This window comes from Manduca sexta, chromosome 9 (assembly GCF_014839805.1).
Source record: "Manduca sexta isolate Smith_Timp_Sample1 chromosome 9, JHU_Msex_v1.0, whole genome shotgun sequence".
Taxonomy (NCBI): domain Eukaryota; kingdom Metazoa; phylum Arthropoda; class Insecta; order Lepidoptera; family Sphingidae; genus Manduca; species Manduca sexta.
In genome coordinates this window covers 775,208-803,144 of record NC_051123.1, presented here as the reverse complement: position 1 = coordinate 803,144, position 27,937 = coordinate 775,208, and the positions used below count along the sequence as shown (strand labels likewise).

The 27,937-nt window shown below is 33.7% G+C and overlaps 1 protein-coding gene and 1 long non-coding RNA gene across 8 annotated transcripts in view; one reads left to right on the top strand and one right to left on the bottom strand.

The window, feature by feature from the left end:
* Positions 1-27,937, bottom strand: part of LOC115455634 (prestin) — a 51,912-nt gene that overhangs the window by 13,723 nt on the left and 10,252 nt on the right. For 2 of the 7 annotated variants that reach the window (XM_037436923.1, XM_037436924.1), the window contains exon 2: positions 8,693-8,876. The exons of 1 other annotated variant lie outside the window; for it this stretch is intronic. In XM_037436923.1, coding sequence (XP_037292820.1) covers positions 8,693-8,757 — 65 coding nt within the window. In that variant the 5' untranslated portion in view covers positions 8,758-8,876. Of the gene's footprint in view, positions 1-1,623; positions 1,813-8,692; positions 8,877-21,487; positions 21,656-27,937 lie in introns of those variants that run through there. 4 more of the 7 variants (XM_037436922.1, XM_037436925.1, XM_037436926.1 and 1 more) reach the window with 4 other exon arrangements.
* On the top strand, positions 15,215-16,298 carry LOC119188866. Its single transcript, XR_005112133.1, has 2 exons — positions 15,215-15,863; positions 15,997-16,298. It is a non-coding gene; the product is annotated as an uncharacterized LOC119188866 (long non-coding RNA).

The window sequence follows — 27,937 nt, the reverse complement described above, 5'->3', positions numbered from 1 at the left end:
TACGCTATTGTAGCGACTATCATTCAGTGAAAGTATTTCAGTTCACAACTTTTAATTTGGCTACTCTATTAAATGTTATGAAACGTCGGCCGCAATAGTTTTCGTCAGACACCGTCGCGGAGTGAATGAACGGCCTTAAGTGATGTGTCAGTTCTTGATTGTTGCCTGGACTCAAGGTCTACGTTCCGTTCTGCTACTACACTTTCTAGGTTTGCATGATTAGCATCAGTTGCTTTATATAAGCAGGTTTTGTCTCGTATACCTATGCTGTTAAAATGGAAGATTACTCTATGAAAATTGTGCTTGTACTACTTTTTATCTACTTTATAATAAAATTACAGCTAAAACTGATAATATGCTGTACTCTGGATAAAACGGGAGAAAATTGTGTTTGTTTCTATAGATGCTCTACCGAATAGATTATCGTGACAATAAAAGATTATAAATTGTGCCAGAGGATAAAATTACCGCCAAAATTGATACGATGTACTCTGGATACAACGTCAGATTGTGGGAAAGTGGGTTTGTTTCCATAAATGCTCTGAAATAGGTCTTAGAAAAAGTGAGAACCCTTGGAGAAGGACCGTTTTAAGATTTGTTTTTAGGTTTTAAAAGGATATGAGATCAAAACACGTGTTGAAACTAGTATCTATATCCATTTGATCGTAAAACAGGTTCTTATATTTACATACAAATTTGACCGGGTTTTTGTATTAATGCAGTTTCAATGCAAGTGTCATAGTTCATACAGAAGTGTTTTTGAGATTTTTATTATCTTAAAATATTTGTTAACATACCTAATAATTCGTTCTCAAAATGGCTTAAGTAAAATACTAGAGAAAGGGATTACCTTTGTATTTTAATATAATTTGTCTATCTGTACGTACTACAATAAGTGGTTGTGCCTTACTTTTTCCAGTTCACACGCCTCATTTAGATTTAGGGTCGTGATGTAAATCAAACTAGTTCATCTCTTGTGTTTTTTTGGTTTGTCAGATAGTTGTGGTCTCTTTGGTTTACAGATTTATGCTCGGTAGTATAAATGTAAAACCTACACATTTTATTAATTAATTGAGTAATTTATCTAAACGAAGATGTTTCATTAATTTGTTTTATGTAAGGGTTTATCGTCTACCCTGTTATGATGAAAAATCTTGTTATGTCAACCAGTCAATTAAGTAAACAGAAGTGCTGATTGTGTGTTTGAACATTAACCGATAAATTACTTATTTTAAATATCGCTAGTTAATTAGAACGACATAACTCGTTTTTTTATGTTAATTCTTTGAGAAATTTATACGATATATTTTTTTTGAAAACGACGTTACTCCTTAAGTGACGAATTATAATAATGACAAGCTTTTGCGCGCCTTCGCATGTGTTGATGAGGTTTTCCAAGATAAAAGATCTGCTATATATTTTCTTGAGATATAAAGTAAGCTTATATTCTTCCCAGGGTTTAACTAACTTCACACCAAATTTAATCGAAATCAATTTGAGTTTATTGCGTTTAGAGTCAGATCGAGAGCCGCGGGAAACTCTGTTTATAATATGTAACATTACAAAGTTTTTTGAAAGCCATTTATGAATTATTTTTTTAAAGAAAAATACAATGCTACTTGCCATTCGTCGTCAGACCCGTCCTGATCTTGCAGCAAGGGTATACTCTCATTATTATTGTTATTGAGTCCAACGTCATTTTCCAACCATATAAAAGTCTTTTTCATACGCATCACGCCGTTGTTATATTATTATTTTCGTAAAAGTAACATTATCTAAGTTATTATTTACACAACTGTTATAAATAAACAAAAAAAAAATAATTACACAGCTGTTAGATATTATTAAGGTGACTTTTTTAACCTGCACTAGCAGCTTGGTGACAATAGAATATTTTATATTTTTCGACACACAGTAGGTCATTTATAATAACAATGGAATTTTTATGAACTATTCTAGTAATAAAACTAATTGGCGTTAATTGCTTTTCGAACAAAGATTTGTTATTTTATGTTCAGAACACCAAAAACATGACTTATGCAATTTTACATCTTGCGCGACATGGGTTTGTTAGAACCAGTTTCATTTTTGCCCTACTTATTTTTAATGTGTATCACTGCACTTTTTTCAGGACATCCAATTGTTTAAACGTACAAACAGATTACACAACATATTTTATGACGACATTAATTAATGTCTCGCTAAAAAATTTATTTGATAACGTATCATTTTGGCGTACACGTTACGTGACAACTTCACTCACAATAAAGTCCTTTAAAAAAGTATGATACACTCGTTTTTGGAAATGAAAACCGTTCGTACAGCCTTGCGTTTGAGTTGATGAAAAAGAGTTAATACGTCTTGTATAGCAAAATATGTATTTGAAATATTTGATTTGCTTAGAAAACCTAGGAACAGTTAAATTCAACAGTTTCTTTATTCCTATTATTTGTCATAACGAATCAAGGAACATAATTGTATACTTCGATATAATATTATAATAATTAGGTAACGATAAAGGAGAAAAATTATGAAAGGCAAATTTTTGGACCACTAAAACAATAATTTAATTTAATTAAATATATTCCAATTAGATCAATTTTGATAGATTTTACACATATTTTCCGATACAATATTAACTAAGGGACCTGTCATCCCAAGACACTAGAAACAAAGAAATGCAAAAGCTTTTGGTACAAACGGTTTTCACTGAACAATTCTAATCACAGTCGATTTTTGATTGACACGAAATCACTCGACGTCCGATAAGCGAATAGAGCGATGTAAAACTGAAACAGTTAGCCGAGTGTAGCGATAACGCAATGTTTCGGATGGATGGCCAACTGTTGGTGGTAATTTTTTTTATTAATATTTGTAAATAGTCAAGATCAATTTTACGCGCCAGTATTTTGCCATTTGAAAATAGAACGCAATTTAAATATTAGTTAATCATTTTTAGCTCTTTAGGAAGGACTTTGATAAACATTTACCAAAGTCCTTCTGAAAGAGCTAAAAATTTATGTTTACGTTATGTTACCTATTTCCTCTTTAAGTTAGCTCTTTAACAAGGATATTGAGAAAGTCTGCTGCGTAACTTAGCACTTTTAGCTTGTCAGCAAGGACTTTTAAAATGTAATATATAGAATACTATTGCTCTTTAGCTAGGATTATGTCAATGTCTGAAAGCTTCCGAGTAATTTTATTTCTAGCTATTAGGATATTGTTAAAATCTGTTGAGTTTCTGAGAATTTTTTCATCTTTAGCTATTGAACTACGATTAGCTCTTTCTCGATCTAAGTAATGTTTAGGTTTGAGTTATTACATAATAAGCTTTTAAATTAACGAGGCCACTACTATTAAAATTATTATATCGTAGTGTTTTTTGTTGTTGTAATAATTCAATAATAAAGTTCAAATTATTAAAGTAAAAAACATAATGGAACAAATACGAAAGTGAAATAAAAACTGTTATAAAAAAACAAGTCGTACCATTCCGTGGTTAGTGTGGAGATCTGTTACTTTTACAAACAAGAAAAAAAACAGAAAGTCTTCGTTTTTTTAATAGTTGTTAGAAGTACGTGCTTAGCCTAACATATTATGATATTTTTAAATGTAGTAATACGTGTTTGGTTTTTTTTTATAAATTCAATTTAAGTTACTAGTTATTATGAATAGTCTCTGATTAAAATTACACGCATACTCACACCTTTAATCTCCGAAGGGGTAGGTAGAGGCGCAACTGGTGCTCCCAGTTATCGCCGTGTGTATTCCATCTGATGATGAGACAGAGGTCGCCCATTGCCATTTCGGCCACCAGTTCCACACCTCGGGCTTATGCTAAGTATAAACCCCATATAATTTTGCCCTACCCGGATATCGAACCCTAGACCTCACTATAGTCGTACCGTAATACGACGCCATCGAGGTAGTCAAAAGTAATATATTACAATAGTAATAAGCCACTTATCCTAAACTTTTCTATTTCAAATTATTGTATTATTAAGAATATCCTTAAGTACTGTGTGCTTGTTGGCAAAGGCCTCCTCTACCTTCCATTGCTTTCTATCTTTAGCCACCTTTCTCCAGTTTTTTATTTGTCTTCCCGTCTTTGCCTTGTCTTTCTATTTCTTCTAACCAGTGGCGAAGTGTGAAATTTGCAAGGGAACCCGACACAACTTATAGGTACTAATGGAAACACGAATAACTGTAGTTTGCATATCGTTTTAATGATAATTAGATTTTACATACATTACGCAAGGGAAGTCGACAGGAATCGGGTTTCCTGACCTTTCGCCACTGTTTCTTACCATCTCTAGGCTGCTATTCTGTTACAAAAAGACGCACAAAGCGATAATAGATATATATCTAGCTACAAAATACCAAAGAGACTGTCTAGTTGTATCGCAGCCGGCACGACTCTGGTTCTTAGTAATAACATGCGCATGCGTCCAATCTTTATACTGAAAGTAGGTCTATGAACATATTTCAGATTGTTACGCTTACGAATTCATATTTTACGGCACGGTTACTCCAAATCACAATTAATAACTTTCGTCTGTTTTAATTGGTGATAGAAGTATTTCCGTTGTTTCTACATCAAGGTTTAGGTGCTAGATATATTTGTGAAATTATGAATGGTTGGGTGACAAGCGAGGAAGGAGAACTCAAGGAGGGAAGAATAATGAGTCCTATTAGATCTCTTCTTCGATCGGCACTACAATGACGCCTTTTAATCGACATCAAAAAGCAGAAGGTTCTCAATTTGACGTGTATTTTTTATGATTGTTTCCTCAGAAGTCGATTATTCATTAATCCGATACGGTTTTTTTTTTATTATATCTTTGAAAATCTGTTCAGTACTTTTGTTTTTGCAGGCGATATAATTTTTATAATAATCATTTATTAAATAATTTTTTTTTTGAGAGTTCTTAATATAAGGCTAATTATTTAAAATTAGATGTAATCATTTTAAAAAATGCTTTAAGACCCTACGCTCTCTAAAAACACTTAAATTAAAAATATATATATTTTTTAAGAAACACATTATACAATAAACACATATAATAATAACTATAGCTAGGGTTAGTACTCAATCTAGATTACACTCCAAAATTTGTGTCCGAATCATGACTGTTACAAACGATATGTTAATATTTAATTGTAATAAATGCAAAGATTAGACGATTAGATTTGAAATTTTAACAAAGTATATTTTGTTATAAAATGTTGACGACTTCTGTCAATCGATTACAATGGAGGATGTAAACGATCCGCATGGACCAGTCTTATCAATCCGCGACCGATCATGTGATGTTTATAATATCGGCGCAGGCGGTTCAACCACCCAGCCTTGACATTAATTTCGTGTTTTTGAGGTCAACGAGAGTGCAAACTAGATTTTGACTAAACCCCTGAGATAGATTTCAATTGGTCTTAGTATGAAATTGGGTTTTATAAGGTCGTTTTGTACATGTGATCTCAACAAAAGAAATATACAAAATATTATATATTTTTTTTATCTCCTAATTAGTTTTTGCTCGCAACTTCGCCCGTGTGAAGGAGTTTTCCGGAATAAAAGTTCCGCTGTATATTTTCCCGGGATAGAAAATCTATAACCTTCCCAGGGTCTTAAACTATCTCCATACCAAATTGCATAAAAATCCGTTCAGTAGATTTTGTGAAAATCGATATCATACAGACAGAAAAGGGGACTTTGTTTTATAATATGTATAGATTAGGAAGAGCTTAATGCAATTAGGCTGGCTGTAAGTACCCCTAGCACTAATGTTTTTTGTATTATTTAAGTCATAGGTATTTTTGTATAAGTAATTTTTTGTGTGGAAATATCAATAGTGTCCCATGAGCATATTTGGCACTAAAAATAATGAACACTGAACGCGTGTAAACTTCGAACTATAAATCGTGTAGCCATAGTAATAGTAAACTCAAAATGTATGGTAATTGTCAGTACGAATATACACTCTCCAACTACTAAGTAATTTGATCAACAAGGAAGTTACATGTCAAAATAAATTCGGTGATTGGGTGCCAAGGAGGCGGTCGTGGCCACATTAACCTCCTGAGTTCACTTCTGGTTGTTTAATGGCTTCCAAACAACTAAAAGACACGACGAAAGTAAATGTGTAATAACATTCATGACATTGAAATTTTATTTGCTAATAGATATATGTAAGTAACAAATTACTGAGTCGAATGTATTTTTGTTATTTTACCTATAAAAACTAAAAAAAAAATTATTGACTGTCCTCCCAAACCTATGTGAGATCGCGAAACTCTTTTTCAAGTATTTTGTAACTATTTGGCTTAGTTTTAATGACCAGCCCGAAGTCAATTCATTGAGGGGTGTACTTAATAATGTAATTAAAATGTGACAATCATATAGTTTTTTAATAACTTATTAACAAATACTCTGTATTTTTTACCTAACTATTGCGCCTTTACAAACAATAATAGCAAATTCTCTTAAACTTTTAACGATATTAAATGTGAAGGATATATTGCGACATTGCTATTACATAATTATCAGGCACTTTAAGTCTAAGAGGTTCGAGTTTTGCTTAGTTTGACGATTTAGTACTATCATATGCATACATATAAATGTGATAAAATTATCACTTTAATTATAATTATTATATCGCGTGGACCATAAATTATGTTATGACAAGTGATAACTACCATAATTTTTGCCATGACAGTGATGTGTTTCGAAAGGTTATCGATTTATCAGTAGGCACGTCATATGCATGATAGCATTGATAGCCCGAAGAGAGGAAATATTACTTAGTTTCTAACTAACAATGGATTCTCTTCTTTCATACTGATTAGGGGCCGTTCAAGTATTACGTAACGCAATTTCTGAAGATTTTTGAGACTTCACCCATGTAACGCGCCGTAACATCTTCCAGGGCCCTTATTCTCTATCCCGCACGTTATTTTAACAGTGCGTAACAAGCACGTAACAAAACGCATCATGTTTAGGACTATAGAAATTTGGCTTACAGAATACCATTCCACGCACATTTCTCGAAGATAACATGACACGGCCGCGTTACACGCTTACACCATCATACAGAATAAGGGCCCTGTATGCCCCCGCTCCTCTTCCAAAAGTTATGAAACTCTAAAGTTAATTTTTTTTTCTAATATTCACAATTATTTTATGCAAAATATCGGAAAGTCGCTAAAATATCTTTGTCATTGTTTAAAAAAAACAATGTTACATAACGCTTTGTTCGAAATCCCCCTCCCGCCCCTGTAATGCATCGTGACGTTTTACAAGACACCCCGGGGGGGGTGTCTTGTAATGCAATTTGGGGGGGCCCCCCCCCAAATTGCATTACGTAATACTTGAACAGCTCCTTACAGTGCAGTCTCAGTGTAAAAGTATAATTGATATAAGTTTTAATATTATAAAGTTAGCAATTAATTTCTGTATATAAAGGCTCAAGGCTTGATAACGTTTTCATGCTTGTGCTCTAAGACAGGCACTGCCTAGTTTGGGGACCTCTGATAAATATTGTATATCCTACATCTTTAATTAGGCAATATTTAACTACGCTAATTTGGTTTAGAATACTATGTTTTATCTTATATTGTATTTTCTCTATGTTATTATTGTAATCTTTTGAGAAAATAAATGTCTACAGGGAATATCATGTGTACTTTTGTAGATTTTACAAAAATATAATATTATTCTTCAATTAGTCCGTGAATTATATTTTCAAATATACTTTGATATTAAATAGGTTTTTTGCAATATACTTCTTGTTACTCTTCAATTAGTCTGAATTGTACGAAATTTTAAAATATTATACTTTTATATTAAATAGGTCGCAGTATTATACTGTTTTGTACAAAGCACCTGTTATACGAATAAATAAGTGCCTTATTAACACCAATACGAAAATACAATTTTATTTTCGTATCGTTGTTGCAGACGACTATCTCAGTGGTGGATATTTGGTTTATCTACTCAGTATGAGACCGGAGTGTGGAATTTGTGCCCGATATGGCAATAGTGCTGCGCCCATCACTTCATGGGACGCATACAGTGGAAAGTGGGTATATCAGTTGTGTCTCTGCCTACTCCTTCGGGGATAAAAGTCGTAAGTGTGTTGCAGATTGTGAAACTCTAACATCTCCCTGAAGCTTATTTTGATGCTAGTTTAAAATAACGGCTAACTTCATCACGGCAATGACAACTACGATTAAAGGTTATTGTAGATAGTTCTTTGTAAATATGGAAGAACGGTAAAACATAGTAAAATAAGTATTTTACTATGTTTTACCCTCTCCGTTAAATTTTATTTTAATAAATAATAAAGATAAAATATGGTTACTGTTCGGTTGAATGTACATTTTTAACGAAATGAAGAAAAAAGACGTCCGCTGTTCTGCCATGGTACAGATATCGAGGGGTTAAAGGTAGAAAAACAGTAAAAATATGTAACTAACGTAAATTAATTAATCTGGCAGTCATTACAAAACTAATTTCGTTTCTTTTTACCCTCTTTGTTTTATGCACAAAATATACACACAGATATACAAACGAATTCAACAAAAACCAAACAATTAACATAAGACTGAGTCAACGGAACATTTAGAAATGGATAAGAATATGCTAGTATTAGTGTCTATTATCTAATTATATTAAAAAAAATCGTAAACTCACCATCCATTTGGATTAAGCTTCTCGCTCTCCCAATCCGACGATTTGTCGTTCCCGCCGTTACGCATTTTGTAACTTTTTAATTTGTCACTCACTTTCACGCACAGAACATTGTCACATAAATCCTTGTGTAGAAACTATTTTGTAAAAATCAGTATTAATCTTTTTTTGATTAAATATTTTTTGCCTTTAAATAGAATATCATTTATTTAAACATATTTTAGTCAACCGGAATGTTAAAAATACTAGAGCACTACGATATTTTTTATTCATTTAAATACCTATTCATGTAAACAATTTTTTTGTAGTTACGAAGTAGTATTTACACTTGTTATTAGACAGTGAATATTGCATAGAATATAAAAGATGAATAGCCATTGGTTTGTATGAATTATGCATATTATTATGTGTTTTGTTTTCTTTCTATAGATAACAAAGAGAAAAGATTCATTGTTATTTTTTTAATAACATAGAATAGATGTTATAGTGAATTGTGCTACTATAGAAATATTAAATACATCCGTATTATTCTATTTTCTTTGTATTTTTTTGAATTTATTGCGAGGTGTTGCCTATTCAATAAATCTTGTGTCTTTGTATTTTAAAAAAAAGAGGATTTTTTTATTTGAATACACAGTTGGATTGTCAGATTGGAATGTCTTAAATTTTTCAAAATTATATCCTATATTTCCTGTACTTTTTTGAATAAACAAAATCCTGTTTTGTCTATATTAGCGTTACTTGTAAAGTAATAGATATATTTTACATTGTCTATGTATTAAATCTTTATGGCTTATAACAATGAAGTATTCAACTTCGATGTTCTCACAAAGAGCAATTCATGTTTATTACGGTGGATTTTAATCAACAAAATCTTCGTTTGGTTGCGGCTTATCTACATACAATAAACTTTATTTAAACAATTAAATCTAGAGATTCTCTTAGGTTTATCTACATTTGAACTCAAACGCAAAACGTATGACTTCCTCAATCGTGAAGAGGATTTATACCAAAAATAAATTGACACGTCCATTTAGATTATGATAATTTTTGCAACGTTGAAATTCAAATAGACACTGTGTGTTTTGGTCGTAAAAATATTAACGTGGTTATTTTAACTAGGTGTGAATTACTTATATGTCAAAAAAGGCATTTGCATGAACGTAGGTCAAGTTAGAATGAATTATGAATCTAAATTCATCCCAAATGTGAAAGAAGTAAGTAAGTTTAATATCTTATTCGCATCCACGAGGCAGATTAAAATCTACTTCCGTTTTTTTTAATATACACATTAAAACCATGAAGCTTGACATTTGAAAAACCCAGGATTTTAAAAATACATATATGACCAATTTGTGTAAAGATACTTTTTGGAAGTATTATTGAAGTTGGGAGGTTGGCTCATTGTGTGGTTATACCATGACGAATGTAAATTAAAAAACAAAAGCACAATGTGTAAATGCATATTTCCTTTGGCATTGTTACATAGAAATTATTTGTCTCAATATATACACTCACGCCTACTAAACTGACAAAGAAGATTTTTTTCGGACTCTCTTCTTCATAAAGGACTTTAGAAGAATTCTGCCATGATTATTGACGTATATTCTATAGACATGAATGTCCATATAAACTATTTGTTCTAAATCTGAACTAAAATGGCAACCAAAACGTCACTGTTATAACCTATTTGTTCACTTGAACAACAAATCATTTTACTTGTTTGACTAACATTTATTATTCAAATCTAGGTTTACACTTAGAGTCGAGTTCTTGTATCATGAGCGCCACTCCGTACACAACCACAAGCTGTCAATATTGACCATACTAAAGTCAGTTTGAATGGATTCCAGTTCAAATCAGTTGAACACAGTGAATGTTCGGAACGCCAAATCTAGTACGTAGTACATATACTATACATCGATGGCCATGATTAATTAAATCATAAAACAAGAGATTGTGTATAGAGGCTATTAGTTTGAATATCCGATAAATCGGAAGTTGTTACCTCGAAGTTGAAACATTAGAACATTGTGTGGAATATCATAGGAAGTATATTATTAAAACAAAATTTAAATGTGTAAAGAAATGCAAATAAGCATTGGCAACGAAGGTAAATGAATCAAATGCAATTGTATACAGCCAAGGTGAATATAACAAAGAAGAAAATTCTGAAGTAACTTGTCAATAATAATTTTTAATTATTGAAAGAGAGTACAGATGTTTCTCGTATTATATTTATGTAAAGTATGTTGTATCGTCGTTGTGTAAATATACTATTTTGTACGTTACTAAATGACAGCGTTATATAATTGTGTTAAAAGTAAATTATTTAATATAGGAATGTTGAAAAGAAAATATTTGTGTCTTTTTTTCCCATACTCGCATAAAATAATATAATATACATCTCCCCGCCAACGTACACAATTTTTCACTCTCACACACATACACACACAACCAAGTTACTTTTGTATTTTTTCTTTATTTATTTTTGTAGGGATCACGACTTATTTTATAGTTAAAACTTTGCGAAACTAAATATATTATCATCATTATTATTATTTATAAAAGAACGATAAATGGTTTTTTTTTTTTTTTTTTTTTTTTATGGCTACAAGCACTGTGTTGCTGTGCTACGCCAATGTCAATAAAGCTAGGGAAACATATTACAGGAAGGAAATTGGTTTCGGAATTAGGATTAAGTCAGGAAAGTTGTCAAGATATAATATATTAATAATAATAATATTCGTCAATACAATATATTAATAAGTATATACAAACTATATTTTTATGTTATTATGTACAATAAATGAGGAAATAGCTTTATAAATATTTACATTAAATAAGAGGAGGGAAGAAATACAACAAGGAAAAGGAACTCCAAAGGAAATGAGTTGACTTATAAAATGAGCATTATCAAAAAGCGGACAAGCGAAGAAGATATGATTGAGGTCACCCTCCTCTTCACCGTATTCACAAGTTCTACTACCAATAATACCAAGTCTAGCCAGGTGAGCTGGCGAACACACATGACCAAGCGCATTCTCATTAATATACTAGTAGATCGCTTACCAAGATTTAATTTGCAAAACCATGGCTTCTCCGGTATACCCAATTGGACTTTCGAATACAATTTGCCTTTTATCTGACTGCTTTCTTCCCAGCATTTTTCCCAGGATTCCCTGAGAAAAGTACTCGGAAGTGCAGCCAGATCGTTGCAATAATTTATGTACGGATATACATCACCACTTGTTATCGCCTCATTAGCCAAACGGTCGGCTTTTACATTTCCTTTTATATTAGCATGACCAGGGACCCAACATAAAACTACAATTACGTTTTTGGAAACGCATTCTATGAGCTTTTCTCTTATATTCATTATCACAATTGAGTGGGATTTTGATTTGAAAGGAAATTTTTCAATGGCCTGAAGGGCACTATATGAATCTGAAAAAATAACAGTTTTACTAAGTCTAGCAATAAGAATAAATTCTAACGCTTTATATATTCCATAACATTCCCCCTGTAAAGACTGAAGTTTCTGGAGGAAGCTTTATTTTTGTATAATGTTATACTGAGTATGGTAAACGCCCACGCCCGTATAATCTGACAAAGAGTGTTTTGATGCGTCAGTGAATATGTGGTGAGAATCAGGCCATTTAATGCTTACTAATTCATTAAACTGAGTATTAGTGTTAGGGTGGTCTCTATCAACGCCCAAGGAATAACATATCACCGGCGAAAGCAAAAGTGATTTAAACCCAACCATAAAAATTGGGAGAGAAACTGATCTATAAGTGGGCGCTTGAAAACTTATAAATTTACGAAAACTTATAACTAAACAAGGAAGTGATTTTTCTTTCCACGATGAAGACGTTGCAATATATTGAGAAAGAGATTGAAGAATTGGAAAAAGAGCGTGATTAGAAAATTGCAAGGCTTTAAACAAAAATCTGTCTGACAAGTACTGTCTTCGCAATTTAAGAGGAGGTTCTCCACACTCAACTTCTAGGGCGTTAATTGGACTGGATTTCATCACACCAGCAATTATTCTAAGAGCCTTGTTCTGAATTAAATCAAGTTTTTTGAACGCTGCTGAATTAGCCGGTTCCAAGATAAATGTACCATAGTCTAAAAGACTTCTAATTAATGCATTATATATAAGTCGTAAAGAAAACGGATGCGCCCCCCACCAAACACCTGTAAGACAACGTAAAATATTCAAGTTCCGTTCACATTTAGTAACTAAGTAATCACTATGTTGAGAACCAGTAAGTTTTGAGTCTAATAAAACACCAAGAAATTTCACTTCGGTCTTTACCGGAATCATAACATGTTTATATTTTACTTCTATTAAAGGACATTGGCGTTTTCTGGTAAACAAAACTAAACAGCTTTTAGAGGTTGAAAGATCTAATCCATTTAGAGTCATCCAGGACTCTAAATATCTCATAACTGATGACATAGAGGAACAAGAACTAGAAGTAATTTTTCTGATGTATAAAGAAGGAGGTCATCTGCATATTGTAGGATTTTTACGGAACTATTTAAAGCTGATTCCAGGTCATATGTGTAAATATTGTATAGTAAGGGACTTAGCACTGACCCCTGGGGTAGACCCCTACATACGGTTCTAGATAATTTGGTAGCATCATCTGGACAAATATGAATACATCGTTCTCTTATTAAATTTGTAATAAAATTAGATAGCATACCGGGGATGTTAAGATCATGCATTGTTTGCTTAGAATGGAGGGAACGACATTGTCGTATGCTGAATTAATATCTAAAAATGTGGCAACCACTGATTTGCTCTCAGAAAAAAGCTAGGCGGATATCGGACACAAAAATACTAATACTATCTATCGTGGTTTTGCCTTTTCGGAATCCATATTGGCTATCTGACAGAAGGCGGTTACCCTCGATATACCATTCAATCGGTTTTTAACCATATGTTCAGCGAGTTTTAACAGTACGGAGGATAAAACTATTGGACGATAAGATGAGGCCTGGCACGCAATTTTACCAGGTTTCAGAATAGGTAATACAATTTGTGATCGCCATGAGGCAGGTATGTTACCAGTTATCATAATAGAATTAACAATGTTTAAAAAATAAAGTAATGCTGCTTCACTAAGATTACAAAAAAAAGAGTAGGGAATACCATCTTCACCTGGGGAAGAATCTTTGACGCTAGTTAAAACACCTTTGAGCTCTGATAGTGAAAATGGGGAGTTTAAGTCATCATCTATTTTCAGGACTGCGGATGGACAAAGTTGTTGTGGAACAGTAGGAGGAGCCAAATGATCTAAAATATCTTCTGTTAGGGAAGGCGAGAGTGAACAGACGGAATTATCACTAAAAGCTGATCGAAATCTTCGAATATTTCGCCAAACCATAGATGGACGAGTATCTGGGGAAATAGAATGACAAAATGATTTCCAACCTTCAGATTTTTTCTTTTGAAATAAATTTTTCGTCTGTTTAGAAATCAGTATGTAGTAATCAAAATTATCGGAAGTCATGTTTTGACAGTAAGCCCTTTCGGCTTCTTTCCTTTTCTTTGCAGCTTCTGTACACTCTCGGTCCCACCATGGTGGAGAAGGAATTCTACTGTTCTTGGTGCTTTTAATGGGAAATATCTCATCCGCAACCTCCGTCATTACTTTAGCGAGAGCCACAGAACACACTGTTTCGTTATTATTTTCTATGTCAGGAAGATTTGAAATTTTTTATCAAGTCGTTTTTATATTCATTCCAATCTACATCTTTTAATATATATTTTAAACGTGGTGACCGCGAAACAGAAGGCTTTTTGCTATGAGGAAAGCTAATCATAATTGGTAGGTGATCGCTCCCATAAGAATAAGAGAGAGTTTCCCAAGTAAGAGAAGAAGCTAGGCTCGGTGAACTAATGGCTAAATCTACGGCACTTTGACCTTCATCAGGGTTGGTACGGCGGGTAGGAGAACCTGAGTTTATAATACAAAGATTATGAGAATCGATAATATCAACAAGGTCTCTTCCACAAGTTTTAGTTGTAGAACAACCCCATGACTCATGATGAGAATTAAAATCTCCTAACATTAAAAATGGTTTAGGTAAAATAGAAATAATGTTGTTTATTTCTCTAAATATAGAAGGACACGGACGCGGGATATAAATAGATACAAAACAAATATTATTAACAATGGATGCTATTATGGAAAAATCATTATGGTGAGATGGTAAGTCAAACTGGGAAAAATTAAGGGACTTTTTGATGAGTATGGCAACACCGCCATACCCATCGGCTCTATCTTCCCTGAGACAGGAATAACCAGGAATTTTAAAACAAAATTCCGGTTTTAACCACGTCTCACATAGAGCTATAACACAAGGGTTAAATTTGTTAATAAGATAAATTAAATCAGATTTGTTCTTCACTACGCTGCTGCAGTTCCATTATAGTACTTTGCCTAAGTGAGCCATTGTTAAATATGTCAGTTATTATTTTCAATAAAGGGGCAACGTTGGACGGTAAAATTGTTTGTGACAGTGATGAAACTAAAGCTATAATAATATCAGCCACCGATTGTGGTTCTGGCAGGGTACTAGTTTTAGGAAGTGCACACCCATCAGCATAAGTAGGAGAGTTGAAATCACCCACAAGAGCTTGGTGGGCTGCACGATCATAACCTTGTATCGATTTAGGCGGAGAACGGGGCTTCAGAAAAACAGTTTTTTTATAAGAGTTACTGTGCAATGGTTGAGTGGCTGGAGTTTTGATATCTTGGCTGTTGGCTACAAAAGAAGATGGGGGTGTAAACTTTAATGTGTCAGCATATGATTTTGTCACCGGAGGATGTATCTTTGATGCTTCTGAGTATGAAACGCAATTTTGGGCCATATACTTTTTTATATTTGTCTGCCTACCGGCTTCTGGACAAACCTTGCTAATTGCAATATGGGGCCGCCACAAAGACAACAATAACTATTATCTTGGTCGCAATCACAAGATGTACCAGTATGCCCTTGTCCACATTTATAGCACCTTGGTTTAGATCTGCATGTATCTTTAGTGTGTCCATACCGGCAACAATTGTAGCATTGAATTGATGGATAAATGTATAGTTCTACTTTGAGGGAATTAAAACACATAAATACTCTTGTGGGAAGGACCTGACCATCAAAAGTAAGCACTATAGTCTGGGATGGTTTCCAAGTAGCAGAGCCATCCACTATTGTTTTAAAATTTAAGCGTCTTACTTTTATTATGTCACCACAACCTAATGGAACCCTAATATTTTCTTTTATTTCTTCTACAGACATGTCCACCGGTACACCTCTTACGAGCCCCATCCTGGTAACATTAAAAGATGGAATAAAAGCTTCATAACCTTTTTCCAATAAGGCATGATGTTTTAAGAAAGAATTTGCAGCTGAGTGACTTGTGAATGCCATTGAAATTTTGTTGCGACCGATACGCTTCAAACTGCCTTGTACTATGTTTGGCACCTGGTTTTTATACAAAAAATCTGCCAAAGCATATTGGATGCAAATTAAGATCCTGTGTTACCTCTCCTGTACTAGACCTAGCAACATGAATAATAAATGGTGAAGCATCCAATGCAGTATATTCTTTTCTAATACTATCAGATATATTGGGAGGTAACTGGGAGGCCTGAGATGGAAGAACTTGTGTATGCGGTGCTATAAGAGGTGATGGATTTTCAGTGATTTTTTCGTCACTGTCTTCACAACGACATCCACTTCTACCTGAATCTACAGCCATTGCATTTTTGCGTTTTTTATTACATGTTTTGCACACCTTATTTAATCGTATGCGCTTTCTTTTATTTGTATTGGAAATTGAACAATCTGTGTCTATGCTTGAAGCAGTTTCTATTGTTACAAAATGTGATGGTTGGGGAACATCACCCCCAGGATCTGGGGCTCGTCCATCCCAACCCCCAACTAAATATTAATAAAATATACACTTACCAATAGTTGTTTTCTATATACACTACACTACAATTAAATAAATAATGAAAAAATATATACAATTTACAACTTAACTGACTAAATTTCTGAATAAAAATAATTATTTTCAATTTAAGATGAAAAAAGACACCCGCCAAATTCAAAGGTTTCCCGCGTTTTCATAAATGGGTTTAAATGCTAACTTATAAATACCTTCAGTGCAATTCCAGTAGGCTATGGTTATATATTTATTTAAAAAAAATACCTATACGCGTGCGGACTTGCGAACGAGAGCTAGACTTATAACTCTAGTCGACTTGTGTATTTTGCCAAAAAAAATGTAATACCATAAAGAACTGTACGTTTAACAAATTCAGACTTATTCGTCATATTATTGGCTTACTATTACAAGGTTCTATGTTAGTGTTGTAAAAATGAGATTTAAAATTTTCATGTTAACTAAAATTTGAAAATGATTTCTTATGTTTACGCAAATGTTAAAAAAACGCTATAAAACGCTAGAACTTGTATGTTTGTTAACTATATGTATACGAAAAAAAAATAAGAAGAGATACAACTGCTACATCTTGGATATGGAAATAAAACATTTTTTTTTCGGATATTATCGCGCTTTTTTTAATACAATTTTCTCCCGTTTCGAAGACTTTGCAACCTTCATGTTTACGGGACAGACTAGGTGTTGTTCATTCAAAAAGTCAGTTACAATATCAACCTACATTTTACAATTATAACTACAATGTGACCCGTGACTTTGAAGGTTGCAGTCTTCGAAACGTCGGAAAAAACTAAAATATAAAAATCCGCAATAAAATCTGAAAACTAGTATTATTTCGAAAAATTAGAAACGACAATAATTCAGATCTCTGTTGTTTTATCGTGTAGGATTATTTGAATTTTTTACTCCAAAATTCATATATTAATGTATGTGATTCAATATTTGCAAGTAATGTAACATAGAACCATGTAATAGTGAACCGTCGTATTTGGGAAATACCGGGTTTTTACACCAGGCATGTTGCTTATAAGACGTTAATTTATAAAAATGATTGGGTACATGATTTTGTAAGTTAAGGAAAATGTATAAAATATTTAAATACTTGAACTCGGTGTTATTTAGGTACTTATTAAAAAAAAAACAAGTTTATATGTAAAGCTATAGCCGTTTTCAAAAAACGATGCCAATCTCAATCTCAAATCCGATTCCGAGGATACACCAATCAAAATAACTCATTTGTAAGCATATCAAAAAACATTGTTCTGATTGGTCTATTTCAAAAAAAGAAAAAAGCGTTTACGATCGTTTTTTGAAAATGGCGTTTAGTCATTTGTGTCTAGTAGTAGTCGTATTCCAAAGTCCGTTTTGATAGATACCACAGTAATATCTATTTCTTCCATCATGCAACATTATACAACCACTGTTGTGTTCCTTTCCGAAGCACATTTTAATTATTGGTACCTTCATTTAGTAATTCGAAATGCTGAATAATCGTGCTACTTATGAACAGTCCTATCGCTATAAGACGAGTTTCTAGCTCTTTTCCTCATTCATTATGCTAACCCAGGATAAAATACCTGCTCAAGAGCCTTACTTTCTGTTACCCGGTATTTGTCTGCGTAGTAAGCACGTAAGGAAACATTAGCATACAGAATACCATTTCTAGCTAACTTCACTAAGATAACCTTACGAGTTAACATCATCATAGAGAATATCGTCTTGCTTAAGTTTCACAGAAATATATGGAATAGACCAGTGGCGAACGATTAAATTTGCCAAAAAGGAACCCGAAATAGTTACATCGGGTTCCTTTTTTTCCTTTTTACCTATAAGTTTTTAGGTACTAATATGCATAAATGCTGTTTGTAAATCATGTTAATGATAAATAGATTTTACATAAATTTCGAAAGGGAAGGCGACAGGAATCGGGTTATATGGACCTTCGCCAGTGGAAAAGACGTATATACACATAGGTATATATAGCTATAACTTATACTCTAGCATTAATATCATTATCAACTGAACAGATGGTTTGTTTGCAAATAAATCATTATTCCTGTACCAGTAAGATCAAAGTGCAGAAAGGAATGAGAATATCAATATGAATTTAATTACAAAAACTACTTTTTTTAAATGGTTAATCCGTTTACGGATTTCTGCCGGACACTCCGGCATAAACCATCCTACGGACTAAAACTCCGCCATTCGACTCTCTCCCTAATATCAAAGGTCACGGGGTTAAGTGCATGCAACCGCAACCCTCGCAGGAGTCGGCTCTTGGGCAAAGCCTCTCACCATCCATTAAATGAGACCTTGGTAAGGTTAGGGAGGTCGGAGGTCGTCTCTCCGACACGCAACCATACCCTAACTCAGCTATGATCAATCCTGGGGTCCACCGGTGTTTCCTATGTGTCGAGTGTTTGCAAGTGGACCACAGTTAAAATATTAGAAAGATATGTATTTTTTTATTGCTTTAAATGACGAGACGAGCTTGCCGTTCGACTCATGGTAAGCGATACGACCGCCCATAAACAGAAGAAACACTATCCAACAACTTGGATTAAAAAATATTGTTTGGTATTCCACTGTGCTCGCCATGGTGAGACATAAGATGTTATTATGTCCAGTAGTTATATTGGCTACAATGTTCTTCAAACCGGAACACAACAGTGACTACACACTACTTGGGGGCAGAAATAGACATTGCGGTGGTACCTACCCAGGCGGACTCTCACATACGAGAAACCTACCACCAGATATCTTACACATCTCGTTTAGAAAACATTATCAGTAATACATCAACTAGTAATAATTAATATCAATTAGGTATTTGATCGTTCGTAACGTCTTTTCATTAAATCGTCAATAAAGATATGAACAATACAATAGTGCCTTTGAAATATATATCTCTATAATCAATGTTACAAGCGGCGATAGTCTAGTTGGGTGTGGAACGGACTGCCGAGACGAATGTCCGCAGGTTCAAATCCCAAGGGCACACACCTCTGACTTTTCTAAAATCATGTGTGTATTCTTTGTGAATTATCGTTCGCTTTAACGGTGAAGGAAAACATCGTGAGGAAACCTGCACATCTGAGAAGTTCTCTATGGGAATTTCGAAGGTGTGTGAAGTCTACCAATCCGCACTAGGCCAGCGTGGTGGACTAAGGCCTAATCCCTCTCAGTAGTAGAGGAGGCCCGTGCTCAGCAGTGGGCAAGTATATAATACAGGGCTGATATTATTATTATTATTATTATTATATAATCAATGTTAAGTCAGATCGATGTATCTTTATAATATACTAGGTTTTGCTCGCGGCTTCGCTCGCTTGAAGTTTTCCGGGATATTTTTTTTTCTGACTTGCTTGATACGTATCGTTACTTATATTATGGATTATTACACAAAATCATTATAAATTGTAGCCTATGTGTTATTCTGATGTATAACCAACATTACTGTAAAGTTTTATCCAAATCTGTTTAGTAGTTTTTTCGTGAAAGAGGAACACATATACATTCATACATCCATCCTCACAAACTTTCGCACTTATAATATTAGTATTACCTGCACCTCCACCCGCGTGACGGTGATAAAAAGCACTCCTATAGTACTTAGGAGTAATGTAGCTTCTTCTTAGAGTAAAAAAATCAAAATCGGTTCAGTAGTTCCTGAGAATAGCGCGTTTAAACAAACTCTAGCTTTATATATTAGTATAGAAATTAGCTTTCATTGTTTGTGGGTTGACTTAATTTTGGTGTCATAAAAATGTAAGTGTGGGAGATTACTTAACATCACCCACTTACTTGCTTATCTGTCGATCTATTCTATAAAAAAATATTATGCAATGTATGTAACTGTGTTTACGGACGGTTGCCAGAATTGTTTCTTAATAAAATGGGATTGGACATCGCTACTAGTCCAATATAAGAATAAGTTTCGCGTCATTAGTTAATTTGTTGACGAAACCAGACAACAAACATTTACCTAATTTTCTGTATGGAACAAATATTTGGATTCCTAAGTATGGGAAATAGTAAACACACTTTCCACGGCTATTTCTTCATCATGTTTGCTTGTTCTATTTTAATCTTAGAGGGCTAACAACGCCTAGATTTTTTTTACATTTAGTTGAATATGGAAATATTATTATACAAAGAGATAAGTTTTAAAGACTATGAATAATAAAAAAATCGGTTCGTTCATTCAAATCAATCATTTTAGACGAATAAACAAACGATATTATGCATTTATTTCGCACATGCAGCCAATAAGTTAAATATAAAAATAAATACGGAGAAAGTATTTTGATTCGGAAAAACATACACAATTTGCGAATTAATATTATACTATACTAATATTATAAAGTTCGTTGAGTTTGTTTGTCTGTCTGTAAGTTTGTAGGGACTAATCACTGGAACTATTGAATCTATTTAGATTTTTTCCCCTGATAGTACGCTACATTACTTCTGCGTGTTTTTTATCTCGAGAAAATATAGCCTAGTAATAAAGCCTAGTTTTGAAATAACGGTAAGAAGGAAAAAGTTGTTTGCTTCATATCTCCGACAATGGTAATAATACTTGCATTGAAAATAAAGGTAATAACCAAGGATAATGCTAACAGACCGTATAAAGGCAATGTAAACTCTTTAGGGGAAAATAAAAAAAAAAATACACTTATATGACAATGAACCTCTTTAAAAGAAGTTTTTTTTTTAAACAATTTTATCTTGGTAGTTATAAAAAAAACCGTGTAATAATATTTTGTTTTACCATCTTTCGATTGCGAATAAAAAAAAAAACAAAACTACTTAATATTTACCAATAAATAATACACAAAAGTCAAACACTGAACAAAATACGTCTCCTTTAAATTATTACTTCGATTAAAAGAAACTAACACAGTATCGATAAACCCGTACGTTAAACGTGTTGCGATCAACAGCGTGAGATTACCGCGACAGCCGACCGACAACTAACCATCGCAAACTATCATACTGACTTGACATTGATGAGCGTATCATCGTTGTTTTTTTATCATATGGCTAATGATGGACTATATTCTTTGCTTTGCACGTTTTGAATATCCAAAAAAAGATCGAATATTTAATTTCATTCGTTGACGTATATTCTATAGACACGAACGTCGATATAAACTATTTGTTCAAAGTCCGAACTAAAATGATAACCAAAACGTCACTGTTATAACCTATTTATTCACTTGAACAACAAATAATTGACCTTAGTGTTTTTTTATTAACATCCAGGTTTACACTTAAACTCGAGTTCTTATAAATATGAGTGCCACTCCATACACAGCCACAAGCTGTCAATATTGACACCATAATATAGTCAGTTTGAATGGTTTGCAGGTCAATTCAGTTGGACCAAGTGACTCTTCGGAACGCCAAATCTGGTACATAGTACACATATATATATATATATATATATATATATATATATATATATCTAGTATTTATTTTGCTTACTCAACCCGTGCTAATGTGTTTAGAATTTTGCAATTGCATCAAAATTTAACATCGATTTATAAGTCGCGTTTTTTAGGACATTCTAAGGGGACTAGTCATCGTAATAGAGTAAGTAGGTAGAAATAAATTGAGGCCGTAGCCAAGATGCTTTTCTATTATTGTTAACGCTAACATTATGTACTAATATGGCTTAAGATTTACTCTATCACGATGACCAGCCCCTTAGAAAGTCCTAAGAATGCGACTCATAAATCTATGTCGTTTAACTTTGATGATTGTGATTTACGAGAATGACATATCCGCGATAGATTTATCGATTAGATACATAAGTTTTTTCTGTGTTATATTAGCGTTGACGATTATAGAAAGGAAATATGGGTACGGCCCCCGAGCTCAGGATTGAGAAAATAATAGAAGGCTGGTAATATTACTAAAAATATCTATGCTAAAAAATGTGTATTAAAATAACACATATCAAATCTTATTTGTGAACCAAAGTCGAAATATAGTCTATTTACGCAGTACGCTACGGAAGTTCTTAAAATATTTTTTTTCCGTCTTTGAGACATTTTTCATTGATGCTCCGCTCCTATTTGTCATAGCGCGATGTTATATAGCCTTCCTCGATAAATGGGTTATCCAACACTAAAATATTTTTTCAATTCGAAATAGTACTTAGTTCTTGGTATTAGCGCGTTCAATCAAACTAACTCTTCAGCTATACATCATAGTATAGATTCGTATTAACGTTTTATTCTTCTAAAAAAATGTTTTTAAGAACATTTTCTAACATACTAATACGCAGAAGTTCCATTTACATACTTAAAAACATTAATTGATAATATAAATAAATAAAATTCACTGCTTTTTTGTTGTTGGCAGCGCACGGTCCAGTGGATTCCTCACGGCAGAGCGTGTAGCCAAAAATTTTATATATCTACCTACGGAAATATTTATAATTGTTTATATTTATCTCATAAATTGTTCATTTATTTGTACCATTCGCAATGACAAGCGACGTCATTGTTAATTGATTATGACCTCATTAATAGTGTTCCAGAAACAAGCATGAAGTTATTTTTGAATTGTCAATTATTTATTTTATATCTAATCATAAAAAATTTGCTTAGAACGACAAAATTCTTTCCCTAAAAGTTATGTATTTTTCCTGAGTTGCATCCTAGGTATTTTTTTATGGATATCGGGCCCGCTTTCAATACCGGAGGAATCCTGCGAATGAGAATCTCCCAGCTTAGCGACTGCAGACACCTGGAGGAAAGTTGTTAAGGGATAGCTGGGAAGAAAGTGTGGGTAAAGGATAGGGAAACCTCTCAGAATGGGGGGAGGGGAATAAGCCAGGAAATGTTCGCGAGCCCTTATAGGTTTCCATGCGAATTGGTAACCATGAGGGATACACACTTAACTGTGTGCCTAGGGCCGCGGCAAATGTCCCCCCCTCCGGTGTGGAGACCGGCGCACAAGAATTGCTTCGGCGAGGCATCCTAGAGGGTCTACTTTGAAAAACGAACGTCGAAACATCGGTCCGAAATGAAGAAACGACGAACTTTGGATTTAACTTTACTACCGAATTATATCGGATCCGTCACCGTTCTGTAGCTTATCTTAGAGGTAGGATCAATTTCTTTTATATTATTTTTAGTGAAAGCAGTGGAACTTTATTCTCGCAAATGGTTTTAAAAAGGGATGGTATAAGTTCTTGCAAATTCCATATCTGAAATATTGCGATGAACCGATCGGATCCGTCTTCGAATCCGTAACACTTCGTAGTAACAAAATGTGCGATCCGTCGTCTGAAACTACGGATTTCGTTTTTAGAAGTAGACTCCTAGGTATTATACGAACTTTTACACGGTCAGACCTGCGAGAATAATCTAGTAAAGATTAAAAAACATCATTACAAGTATTTGTATGTAGAACTTTAAAAGTCGTGTTTATACGTACTATCTTGTGATTATCATGTTCAGCAACATCGTTATACACACATTACGTCTGATATGTGTAAACTTATAATCGCGTGATTTTAGATCATTTTATTTATCATTTATGACCGCTAATGCAACATATATAGATATTCTCAACTATAATTATTACCTCAACTATTCTCCTGTGCTAATCACTAACTACACTTTGGATTTAGAATATTATATCAAAATAAGTAGCTAAAATATCAACGGAATATTTTTCGACAAATAGCTCTTAGTTAAATTTCGACTACGGCGGCCAATCTCAACGGAAATCAACCATGTACGCAGGATATAATGCATAAGTGTGTGTGCACAGATGCACTCTTTGTTCTTTCTCTCTCATAGTCCTGTGAGACGGCAATCCGACATGACCAGAGAAAGATCGGACGCACAACCAACGCTTTTACGTTTTCTCCAAGCCACGGGGGTATCACACCGCCAATTTCCTAACTCTGAGCTGCGACTGAGTAATTTTTATGATGGTAAAACCCAATCACCAATATTCTTGGATCTCAGCGCGGTAGTCGTAATTGTACCGCGAACATATTACAACGAAGCAGTCAATAACAAATACCAAATACTAAGAAAAATATGACTAAATTACTAATCAAAAACTAAAGAGTAAGAAAGATTATGCTGATGACTGCATTCTATGAAGAAAAATTCGCCGACCTTGTGTCCCTGGCTATCTCTGCTGATAAAGTGCTAAGAGGAAATAATTATAAGCATAATAAAAATAATTCATGATTCCTGAGAGGGTTGTGCAGTCATATGAATATTTTAATTAATTTATTCCTTATTTTACGAGCATATAATTGAACTGCTCTAAACAACAATAAAAAACAAATTGTATTTTTTTTCTCTCTCCTCTCTATATCATGTACTGTAATCTTTACCTTAAACTGATTTTGAAAAGAGCAACGCCAGAGTTTCTTACCCGTTCTTCTCTGGTGAGAACTGCTTTCCGAACTGGTGGTAGAGTTAATATTGACGAGATCTAAATAATGTATAACATTGTATAGATTCAAATAAATTATTTCATTTCATTTTAAAGGTGTACACCAGTCATTACACTAAGACCGGATCTTGCGGGGTCTTTGACTCGTGCTTAGGGACATTAGGTGTGCCATACACTTGCAATCTTTGTCTTTTACAAGAGAACTGATGTTTATATAGGTACAACATACTTGGAACAACATTACTTATGCATATTATCTTTTATCATTTTTATTCAAGATACCAAGCAGATGTGATTATAGTGAATCTAAACGCAAATATATTACAAATCAAACGTATTTATGAACGAAAATCATTGCGATGTTTGTTAAAAATAAGCGTAATAACTGCATGGATTTAGATGGAATTTTGTTCTCGGATTGACAAAGAGATAAATTAATATAATATGGGCGTGGTTGGTCCGCCTCGTCACCACGAAGGCTGCAAAGTCTTCAAAACGTCAGGAGAAAATGATAATACAAAAACCATGCTATAATCCGTAACTAGTTTTATTTTAATGTCTAACATTCGCTTAAAAATAAGAAATCATAATATATAGGCTAGTTCTATCAGAAAAAAGCATCATGAGTCTTATTATGGGAAAGGATTTTGCGCCATTGTACCCTCGCTAGAATAAAGCACCCATTGTGTTAATGTTCATCATTCGACGTGTAGAAGTTTAAAAACCTATTCCCGTAAATTATTTTTTTATACGTCAACGTCAAAGTGATCTCACTGCACGTTATAGTGAGTGGAGTGTAGTCCAATAGAATGTCGACTGACAAGAGATGATTACCCCTTGGCAGTCGACATAATTATGCCGTGCCGGAGGTAATCAGATATACACAGGCTGATCCCGGAACGCAACACTTACGTGAGCCACTATGGCGGGTTTTAACATCTTGTGTACGGTGCTCACTATCCGGGCGGATATAAAATATATCCTATAACCAGCAAACCACATCTATCTTAACCACTACTGACGGATTAATAGCGAAAATAGACCAATCAGAATTTAGTTTGAACGATATATTAACAGATAAGTTATCTCTATTGATTTATTCTTACCATTGACTTTGTTGTGGTTTGGAACCGGTCATGATAATATTATCCCTGAATTATATACTGTCCCACTGCTGGCACGGGCCTCCTTTTCTACGGAGAGGGATTAGGCCTTAGTCCACCACGCAGGCCTAGTGCGGATTGGTAGACTTCACACATCCTCAAAATTCGTACAGAGAATTTCTTAGGTATGGTTTCCTCACGATATTTTCCTTCACCGTTAAAGCACGCAAGTTTTAGAAAAATCAGAAGTGTGTGCCCTTTGTATTTGTTTGTCATTCGTCTCGGCAGTCCGTGATTAAGCACAGAAAATTATTACAAAGTTATTTCATAAAAGTTATAATAAAACCAGGATGGAGGTTGCAAAGTATTTTCGCAAAGATTATCCTTAATTGTAAGGCTACAGACCAGGAAAACACGAGCATTGAGGTAAAACGCATAATAATAAACTTTAATGCACTTTCATAATGATTATTTATATTTACGCGAATGTTAGACATATTACTGGTGGTAGGCTTCTCATATGTGAGAGTCTGCCTGGGTAGGTACCACCGCAATGTCTATTTCTGCCCCCAAGTAGTGTGTAGTCACTGTTGTGTTCCGGTTTGAAGGACATTGTAGTTACTGCACATAATGAGACTTAACATGTCACGTCACAGGATGCTGAGCGCAGTGGTATACTATACAATACTTTGCAATTCAAGGTGTTGTATGGTGTTTCTACTGTTTATGGGCGGTCGTATCGCTTACCTTCAGGCGAACGGCAAGTTCGTCTCGTCATTCAAAGCAAAAAAAAAATACACTGAAATTAAATTGAAACTATTTTTTTTAGATTTTATTGCGGTTTCTTTTAATATAGCCCATTATTACTTAATTTAATCATTAGACATGCAAATGTACTTAATTTTGTTAAAGTAAATAGTTCTTGACAATATAATTATGTTTGCGTTTGACTAATTGCTGTTTAATTAGTTAGATTGGTATTAGATTATAATAAATAATCAATTAAAAATAATTTTCGCTAACACAGTTTCATAAATACAATTATTTTACATAAATAACGTAAGAGAAGAACTTCTTCTTCTTCAGTGTCTTCACACTTCGTCACAATGCCCTTCGATACTGAATAACAGTATTAAACTAACTGGCAAGAATCGACAATAATTTACCTACCATCTGAGACAGATTTATAATAGCATAAATACCCGATAGATATACAATATACTATGTCGTTTGTAACATATTTCCGTGAGAAACTATTTATACAGCGACTGCTAACCGATACGGCAAACATACGTGTAATGTTATACATAACACGACGTAAGCATTGCGGCTTGGTTGTTAACTGCGTGGTCACCGTGGCCGGTAACTAATACTAGAATCTAGATAATTTACAGTATACTTGTAATTTTAGGGGATTATTGGACTTTGCTGGTGGTAGGATATATTTTATGTCTGCCCGGATAGCGACCAACATTTGTTTTTTTTATGAAATAAAGCCGTTTGACAATATTACGATGAAAATAATACTTAAATGAAAAAAAAAATAATCCATAGTATACACTATACATCCTTAAGTAAATATTATATAGGCATGTTAAAATGCGATTCCTAGAACGAACTGATGTACCAGATTTTTCACTATATATGTACCTATCTAGTTACCTAAATATATACTACCGATTCGTGAAGACGTCAAGGGGCCATGATCTAAATTGCATGTAATCAAGCCCTACGCTT